Source organism: Oncorhynchus masou, chromosome 10 (assembly GCF_036934945.1).
Source record: "Oncorhynchus masou masou isolate Uvic2021 chromosome 10, UVic_Omas_1.1, whole genome shotgun sequence".
Taxonomy (NCBI): domain Eukaryota; kingdom Metazoa; phylum Chordata; class Actinopteri; order Salmoniformes; family Salmonidae; genus Oncorhynchus; species Oncorhynchus masou.
Window position 1 is genome coordinate 20,659,610 of NC_088221.1, and position 12,705 is coordinate 20,672,314.

General features: G+C 44.2%; 2 protein-coding genes across 2 annotated transcripts in view; one reads left to right on the top strand and one right to left on the bottom strand.

Annotated features, from left to right (window-relative positions):
* Positions 1–739: 739 nt before the first annotated feature.
* dipk2b (divergent protein kinase domain 2B) lies at positions 740–7,045 on the top strand. Its single transcript, XM_064976160.1, has 5 exons — positions 740–1,203; positions 2,010–2,274; positions 3,580–3,753; positions 4,250–4,544; positions 6,284–7,045. The coding sequence occupies exons 1-5, from the start codon at positions 896–898 to the stop codon at positions 6,676–6,678; spliced, it is 1,437 nt and encodes a 478-aa protein (XP_064832232.1). The 5' UTR covers positions 740–895; the 3' UTR covers positions 6,679–7,045.
* Positions 7,046–7,065: 20 nt separating this feature from the next.
* The window catches only part of kdm6a (lysine (K)-specific demethylase 6A), a 93,914-nt gene continuing 88,274 nt past the window's right edge, over positions 7,066–12,705 (bottom strand). Inside the window, 4 exon segments of the mRNA XM_064976161.1 lie at positions 7,066–7,989; positions 8,899–9,069; positions 9,795–9,921; positions 10,037–10,178. Coding sequence (XP_064832233.1) covers positions 7,963–7,989; positions 8,899–9,069; positions 9,795–9,921; positions 10,037–10,178 — 467 coding nt within the window. The 3' untranslated portion in view covers positions 7,066–7,962.

Here is a 12,705-nt window from a genome sequence, read left to right on the forward strand (position 1 = left end):
ATGGAACGCACACCAGCTGAGTCACTTTGTGAGTAACACACTTGGAATACACCTTCAGCATTTAATAACTGCTTTGAACTAAGGATCTGTGCTTTCTTGAATGGGTGGTGGGTGTGTGTGTGGGTGTGTCTGTGGGTGGGTGTCACCACATCAGACTCACCATTGGGCGACCTCTCTCAAGCTTAGCTAGAGTGACACCTTCTGGTTCTGCATTGGTTCTGCAGGCTACAACTAAGCCCAGGATGTTCATACTTAACTAAAGGTTCATTTTAATATCCCATATCTACAAGTACAGCAATACAACAATGTGGACCTAAGTGAACCTGGGCTGCAACACTATAGAATTTTCAGATAGAAATAGATTGTGTAAAACAGATAGGACTGTCGGCCATGCATAATAAGGAATTGTAATGGTTCACCTCTGTGTGTGCTATGCAGTAGAAGCCTCCGGACCACTGGATTTCTAGGCTGGTCCCAGATCTGTTTGTACTATCTCGGTCATTGTTACCACTCAGGGCATCTCACCCACTTAGGTGAGTGAGGCTACAAGGCCTCCGGGTGTCAGGTTTGGACTGCCAACATTATGGAGGTAAGAGTGGTATGGGTGGGGTTAGGGGTCACGTGTTACAGGCTAGCTCATGATTGTGGCCAAGGTTGGAGGAAGCGCATCCATGGCAACAGGGCTATCTGCATCCTCCATGTGTTTCCTGTTGAGGTGCTGCTATTCAGGGTGGGTCGGAGAGAAAGAAAGAGAGAAAAAGAGAGGGACATAGATCGAGACAGAGAGAGAGCAAGGAGAGAGAAAGAAAAGACTGACGAGGCCAAAACTGAGTTGTTTGTATTAAGTTTCTGTCTGAGAACGTATCAGTGTGAGTGTGTGTCAGTATGTCTATGCATGTGTGAACGTATTTGTGATACGTGTATGATGGTGTGCGTGCAGTGCGTGGTCCTTCTCTCCATTCATCCCATCATGCCCCTAAAGCGATGTGATCCGAGGGCCGTGGGTTTTGTGAGGTTGACAGTGTGTGTGTTGAGTTGGCTGCTATGTGTGTGTTGGGCTCCAACAGTAGTGGAGGCTGCTGGTACTCCCCCTGCTCCCCAGCAGAAAGCCCTCAGCCTGCAGAGAGCCTTCCTGGGGCTGGACAAGTGCAATGCCTGCGTGGGGACGTCCATCTGCAAGAAGCTCTTGAAAGACCAGATAAGGTAGGTATGTCTGTCTGTCTTACTAAGAATCAATAGCTGGGTACAATAGTGCTGATTTTGCTCTTGCCTCTCAACTATTAAATACTTGTAAGTCCCTTTACAGTGAGCTCAGAACACAAGGGATTGCATGTATGAATGTCACAGTCTTAGTGAATTGACGGTGATATGACATAGACATCTGTAATAGTCTGTGACCTGCTGTCCCTGCTGAATGGTTGTCAAACAACACCGGTGGTCATGATTCTGGGGGAAATCACACACAAACATATATCCTGTGCACGTAGTACTGTATATTCCTAACACACTTCAATGTTACAGTAATGTGTGGCAAGAGTCCCTGAGTGTAACGGCGTAAGGAATATTATGACAAAACATTTTCCACATACAGTAGTTAATGTTGGTACACCCAAAACACACGGCACGCAATGTCCCAAGTCACCTGTCAAACTTCTGCCATCTGCTAGAGAAAATGGTTCAACTTCCATTGTTTCCAACGGATGCCGTGCAATGGCCAGGAAAGATCAACTGAGCCTGAACTGTGATCCAAGACTAACATAGACTAACAAGACGAACATAGAAAATATCAGGGTAATACATTTGTTTTCTGATTATGATTTTTACCTTATTCTTATGACAAGCCACCATATTGGCAACTGTTCAAGTGTCCAACTCAAGGTTTGGTTACATTCTACACACTGCTTTTCCTCTAACATACATTATTTCAAAGTATACATTGGGTGCATCTCAATTGTCTTGAGTAGCTTCCCCACCGCAGCTTGAATCACCCCCTCATCTCCCCGCCTCAGGTTTGATTGGTGGATGTCCCCGGATACCACACTCCAATTGGCTGAGAAGCAGAGTTTCCCAGGGAACCTTACAGATGATTCATTAAGCTGGCGTCCAGTGGTCTTGTCGTTCCTCTCCTCCCCCCGTCTGCACTCGTCCTCCGACCGTTCAATCTGTCGCTCGGTGGGACGGCAGGGTCCCTGCAGCATCGAGGCCGTCCTCAGGGTCACACCCAGATTCCAGAGCTTGAACCAATCACATCTTTTGCTGCCCCATATTGTGAAGGTATGCATAGGTAGAGCAATATATATAGAGATATGTACACTATATATACAAAAGTAGGTGGACACCCCTTCAAATTAGTGGATTTGGCTATTTCAGCCACAGCAGTTGGTGACAGGTGTATAAAAACGAGCACATCGCCATGCTATCTCCATAGACAAACATTGGCAGTAGAATGGCTTTCTGAAGAGCTCCGTGACTTTCAACGTGGAACCATCATAGGATGCCACCTGTCCAACAAGTCCGCTTGTCAAATTTCAACTAAGTGCTGTTATTGTGATGTGGAACGTCTACGAGCAACAATGGCTCAGCCGCGAAGCGGTAGGCCACACAAGCTCACAGAACAGGACCGTGCTGTCCTTGAGTTCCAAACTGCCTCAATATCAGCACAATAACTTTTAGTCGGGAGCATGAAATGGGTTGCAATGGCCAAGCAGCCACACACAAGCCTAAGATCCTCATGCGTAATACCAAGCGTTGGTTGGAGTGGTGTAAAGCCATTGGACTCATTGGAAACGCGGTCTCTGGAGTGATGAATCACACCTCACAATCTGGCAGTGTGACGGATGAATCCGGGTTTGGTCGATGCCAGGAGAACGCTACCTGACCCAATGTCTAGTGCCGACTGTAAAGTTTGGTGGAGGAGGAATAATGGTCTGGGGCTGTTTTTCATGGTTCGGGCTAGGCCCCTTAGTTCCAGTGAAAGGACATATTAACGCACAGCATACAATGACATTCTAGATGATTCTGTGCTTCCAAATTTATGGCAGCAGTTTGGAGAAGGCCCTTTCCTGTATTAGCATGACAATGCTCCCATGCACAAAGCAAGGCCCATACAGAAATGGTTTGTCGAGTTCGGTGTGGAAGAACTTGACTGGCCTGCACAGAGCCCTGACCTCAACCCCATCGAACACCTTTGGGATGAATTGGAATGCCGACTGCGAGCCTGCCCAACATCAGTGCCCAACCTCTCTAATGCTCTTGTGCCTGAATGGAAGCACGTCCCCGCAGCAATGTTCCAACATTTAGTGGAAAGCCTTCCAAGAAGAGTTGAGGCTGTTATAGCAGCAAAGGGGGGGACCAACTCCATATTAATGCCCATTATTTTGGAATGAGATGTTCGACGAGCAAATGTCCACATACTTTTGGTCATGTAGTGTATACTGTAAATGACTTAGGGACTGGTAGGGGTGTGAATAGATGTTAACAGGTAGAGGTTTGGATGGGTACAGATGTGCAAACAGGTGAGTAAACTTCAATATTCTGTAACGTGGCACCCTCCTGAAACCTTGGCTGTACCCCTTCCAGGGTTTGGCACCTCCCCTGCTGCGCTGTCCCTCCCAGAGACTGCTGGACCGCGTTGTGCGCCGCTATGCTGAGGTGGTGGACGTGGGCAGTGTTCAGATGAAGCACTTCTCAGAGAGAGACAAACTACGGCTGCTCTACACGCTAGCTGTCAATCAACAGCCTCTCATACTGCAGGTGGTCCAGAGACATATATAGATACTCAGCCAGTTTCCCTGACACAGATAAATCCTAGGACTAAAAAGCATGTTAAAATGTAGATTCTCCATTGAAAGTGTTTATTTTTGCAAGAACTAGGAATAATCTGTTTCCAGGAAACCAGCCCTTGAGTGCAGGCATAAATTCACTCTAGCATTCTAAGTGCAAAACCAGGAAACTTGTGGACATCGTTCTGTAATGGCTTTGGACGGATTTGGATGACTGATGTAATCAAGGTTGTTGGTTCACCAGTTACTGTATATAGCTTTACTCAAACAATACTGACAATAGAAAGGTTATAGCTATTGGTATCCTATAAATACACAGACCATGGAGATTCTGATACACAATAAAAGCAGCAAAGACCTCAGATGACTGTGTCTGAGAACAGAAGGAACAGTTCCCCCTGTAGTTGTAACCAAAACAAACAACCCAGCCCTCGGTTTGCTCACCATGTTCCCCTCCTCATCACCAGATGTTCCCAGGCACCGAGGGCTGGCCATTCCCCCGCTACCAGGGCTCGTGTGGCAGGCTGATGGTGTGGGCAAGCTCCAGGCCTCTGTGGGGCCTTTATGGTTCCTCCAGGGAGTTCATCCAGAGGGTGGACGTGGCCTATCAGCTACTCCAGATCACCCAGGGCCTGGGCCACAACAGTCTGGGTTTCCTGCTCTACTACACCAGGCTAGAGGAGGATATGTTTGGCCTGCTGGATGACCAGCGAGTGTTCATCACAGATGCCAGCAGCATAGGGGTCATTGACCTAGAGCAGGGTGAGTGGAACAAATGGGTACTGGCTCTGTCGTTATCAGAGGATAGAGGGACTTCGCAAATATGGATGTGGATTATGAGGATTGTGTTGATGACGACGACAAGGGGTTTCACTTTCCCAAAGAACTCAAAGCTCTTTTACATGGGGTTGGGCTCGCCTCATCCATAACAGTGAAAATACAGTATATGTTCATAGCTGGAAGAGTCCGAAATAGTCAGAGATGTGATCAGAATAAATATTAATTTGAATATTCCTTAAAAGTATCTATCGTTATGAGCTTATTGTGTGGCTTACACAAGCATGTCTGTCTGATCCACTGCATAGAAACAAATCAAATCAAAGTTTATTTGTCACGTGTGCCAAATAAAACAGGTAGACCTTACAGTGAAATGCTTACTTACAGGCTCCAACCAATAGTGCAAAAAGGTATTAGGTGAACAATAGGTAACTAAAGAAATAAACAACAGTGAAAAACAGTAGCGAGGCTATAAAAGTAGCGAGGCTACATACAGACACCGGTTAGTCAGGCTGATTGAGGTAGTATGTACATGTAGATGTTGTTAAAGTGACTATGCATATATGATGAACTGAGAGTAACAGTAGCGTAAAGGGGGGCGGGGACACAATGCAGATAGCCCGATTCGCCAACACACAAGCAGAGGGAGTTTTCCAGAAACATCACTGTACTATCAAGGTTCAGTCTGTTAATCATTACCAGCCAGATGTAGCTGATACAGGAAGGATATTTTTACCCTGTTCCTCTTTTTAGAAACGGTCAATTAACACACTTCCTTTTTTTTCCCTGTTCTGCAAATCATTATATTGGGGTCACAAACAACAGTGCTCTTATCGGACAAGTTTAGGTAGAACCTCCGTTTCAACACATTTTCTCCCTATTGAACACAACCCAGGTTTCTTTTGTGTGCTAGTAATCGGAGGCAATGGTGTCTCTTTTAGCTCTTCTACTGAGATGCTGTGTGCTGTAACAGAATTGTAATTACCTACAACAGGCAAAAAAGCTCCCTGATGAGAGTAGTGGAGTTCCTTTCTTTATGAAACAAAGACTATATATTCCACTGTATCAGATATACAGAAGCTCAGTGGGTACATTTAATGATGTCAGTTATCTTTGTGTTGGTCAGGATCCTTGCAGTGGCATCATATAAAAGATTGGATTGGAATAACGTGGGCAATAGGCCCACACACAGACTAGGGAAATTTATCCCTATAACGACTGTCATCTCAGCAGTAAAAGAGGACTCAGTGGCAAACCTTGTTTGTTGATATTACAAACTAGGAAATGGATGCAGAGAAATTATACAGTATATGTATTAAAACGTATACACGGAGTATACCAAACATTAGGAGCACTTTCCTAATATTGAGCTGCACTCCGACACTCTCCTCATCTAAAACGTTTTATTTTGCACCTTCTTTAACTCTGCGTTGTTGGAAAAGGTCCCATAGGTTAACATTTCACTGTTAAGCCATGTTCATATTGGCAGTTTGAAGAGACTCAAATCCAATTTTTGGCATATCTGATATAATTTGTTCATCCTGCAGTCTGAACAGACAGGTTTGAAAAACAACTCATTTGAGCATTAAGGCCTGCAGTGTGAACAAGGCTTTAGTCTACATCCGCATGTGACTAATAACATTTGATATCACCTACACTTATCCAGTGTTTTTAGTAAGGGTCAAAGCATTTGGATACGGTCACACTTACCCTCTCTCTTCTAGGGTTCCCCCCAGACCATCCCTCCCAAACAGGCTCTGGCGGGGACATCTTCTCCTGCCTGGGTCAGGGTGCATCCCCCTGCCATCGCTCTCCTCCCTGCAGCTCTGTCCGCCCTACCCAGAGCCTCACTCTGCTCTGCACAGCACTCCTGCCCAGACTGCTGCTCACAGAGAGGGGGGCCCAGCCAAACAGGCTACCCATGGAGGGTGAGGCAGAGGCGGGGAGGTTGGCAAGAGACGTGCCCCTGTTGCTGGGTGTTTGTGCAGACCCTAGCCAGCCTGACTGGAGGATCATGGCAGCAGTAGGATCTCTGATGGACCTGCTAAAACCCATGAGGCCCTGCAACCCACACTACACCTACAGGTACCCAGAGTGCAGATACAACCAAGACTACTGAGAGCTGGCAGGACTACAATACCCATACTACCCTGCTACAGCCATAGACAATGTTAAGTTCACAGGTGCCCATATGAACTGTGATCCAGACAGTGTTGTGTGCTGGAATGACTATGCACTGAGCTGAATTGACTACGCACACAAAGGGGTTGTGGTTCTGCACGGGCAGTGTATGTGAAGTCTGTAGTACTTAGCAGCTTGTAGTGCTTGGCTGTAGTGTAGTGCTCAGCTACTTTCAGGTAGTGAACCGGTCACAGCAGCTCTGTGCATCATAGGACAGATGAACATGTAAAGAAGAAACATGAGAAGTTCCACATGTAAATAAAGAACTTATTTTAAATGACTCATAAAACATCTTTCAAACAATAAAAGCATGTCAAGGAGGGTCTCAGCACAATGCTTTGCTAAAGCAATTTTATTCATTTAGAAAACAGGAGGGGCCGTGTATAAAATGACATGACTCCTTCAAATTTAATGGCAGGAACTCTGAAGAAAAAAATTACAGCATTCCAACAAAGATTTTCAAGCAATAAATATGCATTTTATAAATAAGGTAAATTTACAACAAGATTAGAAATAAAATGAAAATCACAAATTAAAGTTTAAGTCTATGTGCAACTCATTTCTCTTGGTGACTTGGCTGTTTTTATCTCTCATTTTATTCCTTTCTTTACCTACAGAACCAAAACATTATTATGGTTCCAAAATAACAATAAAAGCTGTAAAAAATAATAATAAATCGCTCTAACTCTTCACATTACAAAATGTTGTTTTCTTATTATTTTCTTGCCCAAAGTAGTATCTATCTAACATACAAAAGACCAGCTATGCTAGGACTCATCTCCAGGGAAACAAACTTAGAGAAGGTGTATATCAGCCCACAAACAGAATTAAAAAAGGGACAATTCTGCAAGTCAGTAGTCTGTGTGACGTTGTTGCCAGTTATAACATAATATATACAAAAAGTCGCCAGTCACTATTTTTTGTCCATTTTTGTGTGTTTTTCTAGAGAAGTTACAGCTGAACCAGGCAGCATTGGAACAGTCTGGTGGCAGTAGCTGGCAGGAGAAATGCCCTCCCCCTCCAGTCCTCTAGGGGGAGGACACCTCTGCTCTGGGCAGGTTGCATAGACACACAGCTTTTCACACAGCTGCCTTGTGGGATAGCTACAGAGAGCAGTGGAGGACTGCTGGCTTACTTCCTGAATATCAGAAAAGGGTATTCTGGTAGGTTTCGGGAGTCCAGGGAGGATTCTTATTGTCCTCAGAACAACAGAATGTTACCGTCAAGAGGAGGAAGGCAGAGGAGCGGCCTGTGGAGGGAGAGAGAGGGACGAGATTCATTTTGGCTATGTAAACAGTTCAACTCATAAAGCCTTACTAGTGAACTAGAACACTTTTACAAAGTGTGCATGATCATATACTCTTACTTGAATTAATGTGAATTCTGACTCACGAGTGTGTAGACTTACTACTTTCAATACCATCACATTTTAAGAGTGAGTCTTCTCTTCAATGATACCATATGGCAGTGACTGCAGTAATTATGCAAGGAGGAATGATAGCCTAAGTGAATGTTGGCTACTTGCACAGTGCACATCTTCCTTGGTCCCTCTGGCTTGTCAATATGGTGTTTATGTCCATTTATTTTTCCACTTGTTTATGCCTCCATCCTTGGTACAGTAGCTAGTTAGCTAGCTTGATTTGCACTGTTTCAGCATTTCTAAGCACACCACTCGACCAGGTATTAGATTAGAGGAAGAGAGAAGCAACATTAAATACTCCTCCTTGGTGGACTTTTAGGGAGATTAATGTAGAAAAATGTCATAATACCCAAACACTTCCCCTCTACATGCCTGTCACAGACTCAATGGCAAGGGAAACTTTGTGGGCCGGACCCAGAATTGATATAATGTTGCAAATTTGCTAGTGAGATCTCAAGACAGGTAGAGTAGAAGCAGAGTAGAGATACAATGCGATTGAAAGACAACCTGAACAAACCTTCATGCATAGCCAATATGATTTATATAGGACATGTATTTATCAGGATATTTTCTGCTGGACAATTTATCCAGCAGTTTTTATTTGTCTGCTTCTATATATTTTAATGAGCCAAGAGTCGGCAATTACCAGCTAATGGAAACACTGGTGTAAACTATTTATGTGACGTGGTCATTAGCCTATTGGTCATCATAAAATCACTAGTGTCCTTGCTGACTTACGAGTGTGAACTGGTCGTAGACCTGTGTGAGGTCGTCCATCTTGTACTGCTCCAGCACCACAAAGTTGTCCAGGTTAGAGCTCCCCCTACGGGCACAGTCCTGACAGTGCACCACGTATGTCTTCCTGCTGTTGCTCTCACTGGTTACAAACAGCAGGTCAAACACCTCCACCTGCAGATGGAGGGAGAGGTGAGATTGTGAAAGGAGGTAGGTGTGCGCGCGTTCACATGTATGTATGTGAACGTTTAAAGGTTGAAATGTAAAATCACTAACCAATTTTTTTTTTTCTCCAATTTTTTTTTAAATCACAGTGCAGTTATCACAAAACTACCACTAACAGCTCCCGATCATCCTCACAAAGGGAAAACATTTGACAAATAGGCCTAATGCAACAATGGGAGTCTGGGTGCGCAGCACACGTGTTTAGATGGAGCGGTCGGATAGAAATTGAGTGAGACACGTAACGGAGAGAAAATAGAATGGAGGGAGAAGAAATGTGATTACTTGGCTAGGTTTCTTTTTTTTGTGAGTCGCTAATGCTCATACAAGAGGCTTTTTGCTCCTTGCCAGATAGTCGCTATGAATAAAAATGTGTTCTTAATGGACTTGCCTGGTTAAATAAAAGGTTAAATCAAAATAACAAATGGAAAGAACACTAGAGTCAATATGAATTAAAGGTTGCTTCCGGGACAACATTACAGCTGCCTGAAGCAGATTCCAGATGGCGCCTACTGTATGACTGAGGTAGAGCTTCACTGCCCCAGAGAGGTCATACCACACAATACGAATTGACGTGGAATTTTAATTAAACGTTGTAACGGAAAACCACTTTTTTTTTATTGTTGCAGTTTTAAATTGAAGAAAAATTGGCTCTGTCACATCCCTAGTGTGTGTACCTCGCAGATGCTGCAATAATGTGCGGGCTCGTCCCTGGTCCTGCCATGCCACACCAGCTCCTTGCCTGCCGCCTGCAGCAGCTCCCGCAGCATCTGACACTGCTTCAATGTCCGCAGCAGACAGTACCTAGCAGAGACAGACAGACGCGTACAGGGGTGAGCTGTGTGTGTGGTGAGAGAGTGAGTGAGTCTGTGAGCGAGAGAGAGAACGAATGACGTGTGTGTGCGCATGTGTGACTCACTTGATCATCTGGAAGAGCTTGCTGTCGGACACTTTGATGTTCCTGGCCATGTTCCAGGAGAGGTGTATCATGGGGACGATGGACTTCACGCTTTGCAGCTTATTCCACTCATATCGCTCTACCGCCAGCTTATACTGGTATGCTGGAGAGAGGGAGACATGGGAGGAGAGGGAATGAGAGAAAATGGGGTAAAGGGGAAAGAGGAGCAGGAAGAAGAGAATCAAATGACAATTCAATTTCAAACTTCACTATGTCATTGCCACAAGTTGACACTGTCATACGCCTAGATTACTGAAACAAGTCACGTGTCGCGAATACCTCACAGGAGAGGCAGAAATACCTTCTGGAACTTTCATATACCTTAATAAAAAACTTGTATGGCATCTATAAATATGAATACAATTGTTATATTACGAGCCTAGTTGGTTTAGCCACGGAAAAAGGCCATGGGTGGGCTAGACATGCCGAGAGATGAGTTCAGATTGGTCTGCCATGCAACATGCTTCTGTCTATAACATGAGCTGCTCAGTATGTGGAGGTAATCCTTTCTAACATGGCTTTTTTGAAAGGTATCACAAAGAACTGTGATAATGTTGCCAATGTTCTCCACTCTCCACTTTTCACTTTCTGGAGGACTGAGTTTTGAAATCAGTGGAATGCCCATTGGAAGTAGAGTATGATAGCTAAGGAGATATAAAACACCTGTCTCTGGATTACATCTTCAAACTAAGTCCAACCATGGCATCCGTGACAGAGAGGGAGAAGCGTTCATCCATGAATACGGGTAAGAGAGTCTAGCTACATTTTCAGATCTTATACGTTTCTAATTTTGCCAAAGTAGTTTTCATTGCAAGTTAAAGCGTACTGTTAGCTAGCTTAACGTTTGCTGACTGGCTCGCTAGCTAACGTTACGTGTCTGATCTGTGTAGTAATATTAGTCATATCTCAGAGCCATTTGCATTGCTAGCTAGCTAACATTGAACCTATTTGGTTAGCTTTAGCTACCTGTAGATTCATGCAGGGTAGTAACGTTATGAGTTGGGATTATGGATCATTGTTTAGCTAGCTACATGTCTAAACAAAAGACTCCACTATATAAGTAACCATTTCACTGTACCGTTTACACCTTCTGTATCCTGTGCATGTGACAAATAAACAGATTTTATTTTATTTGATATAGTGTGTGTTTAGAAGAGACAGTAATGTGAAGAACAACATGACCAGCAATAAAGTCAAATTATGATATAACATTAGGCCAACGAGACAATGTCCTAGTTAGAAAGAATTATCCGGTAGAATACCTTGCTTTTATTTTGTCACACTCACAACCGTAAGCTATTTTCTGTAATTAGCTCAACCATTAACTTGCAATTAATGATCTTGTTGTGGATTTATTTTCCTGTAATAATTCATACAAATTAGCTCACCGATTAGTTTGAAACCAACCAAAACATTGTTTAGAAAGTTGCTTTTAGTTGCCGAATTTGCTAGATTGACATATTCTACAGCATTTAGAAAGTATTCAGACTCCTTGACTTTTTCCACATTTTGTTACGTTATAGACGTATTCTAAAAAAATATTAAACTGTTTTCCCCCCTAATCAATCTACACACAATAACACGTTTTTGTTGTTGTTGCAATTATTACATTTTTCATAAGTATTCAGGTCCTTTACTCTGTACTTTGTTAAAGCACCTTTGGCAGCGATTACAGCCTCGGGTTTTCTTGGGTATGACGCTACAAGCTTTGCACACCTGTATTGGGGGGGGGGGGGGGGTTCTCCCATTCTTATCTGCAGATCCTCTGACGCTCTGTCAGGTTGGATGGGGAGCATTGCTGCACAGCTATTTTCAGGTCTTTCCAGAGATGTTCAATCAGGTTAAAGTCCTGGCTCTGGCTGGGCCACTCAAGGACATTCAGAGACTTGTTTCCGAAGTCACCCCTGCGTTGTCTTGGCTGTGTGCTTAGGGTCGTTGTCCTGTTGGAAGGCGAACCTTTGCCTCAATCTGAGGTCCTGAGCGCTCTGGAGCAGGTTTCATCAAGGATCTCTCTGTACTTTTCTCCTCATCCTTGCCTCAAGCCTGACTAGTCTCCCAGTCCCTGAAAAACATTCCCACAGCATGATGCTGCCACCACCATGCTTCACCGTAGGGATGGTGCCAGGTTTCCTCCAGACATGACGCTTGGCATTCAGGCCAAATAGTTTGATCTTGGTTTCATCAGACCAGAGAATCTTGTTTCTCATGGTCTGAGTCCTTTAGGTGCCTTTTGGCAAACTCCAAGCGGGCTGTCATGTGCCTTTTTACTGAGGAATGGCTTCCGTCTGGCCACTCTACCATAAAGGCCTGATTGGTGGAGTGCTGCCTCCCTGACCAAAGCCCTTTTCCCTTGATTGCTCAGTTTGGCTTCCTGCCCAGCCCTAGGAAGTCTTGGTGGTCCCAAACTTCTCCCATTTTAAGAATGATGGAGTCAACTGATTTCTTGGGGACCTTCAATGCTAGAGAAATTTTTTGGTACCCTTCCCCAGATCTGTACCTTGACACAATCCTGTCTCGGAGCTCTATGGACAATTCCTTCAACCTCATGGCTTGTTTTTTCTCTGACATGCACTGTCAACTGTGGGATCTTATATAGGCAGGTGTGTGCCTTTCCAAATCATGTCCAATCA

Excerpts from the sequence above, each read along its gene's own strand:
- dipk2b (XM_064976160.1), top strand. The coding sequence starts at position 896 with ATGTGTGAACGTATTTGTGATACGTGTATGATGGTGTGCGTGCAGTGC. Across the intron at positions 3,754-4,249 it reads AACAGCCTCTCATACTGCAG|ATGTTCCCAGGCACCGAGGG; the intron begins GTGGTCCAGAGA and ends CCTCATCACCAG. Across the intron at positions 4,545-6,283 it reads GGTCATTGACCTAGAGCAGG|GGTTCCCCCCAGACCATCCC; the intron begins GTGAGTGGAACA and ends TCTCTCTTCTAG.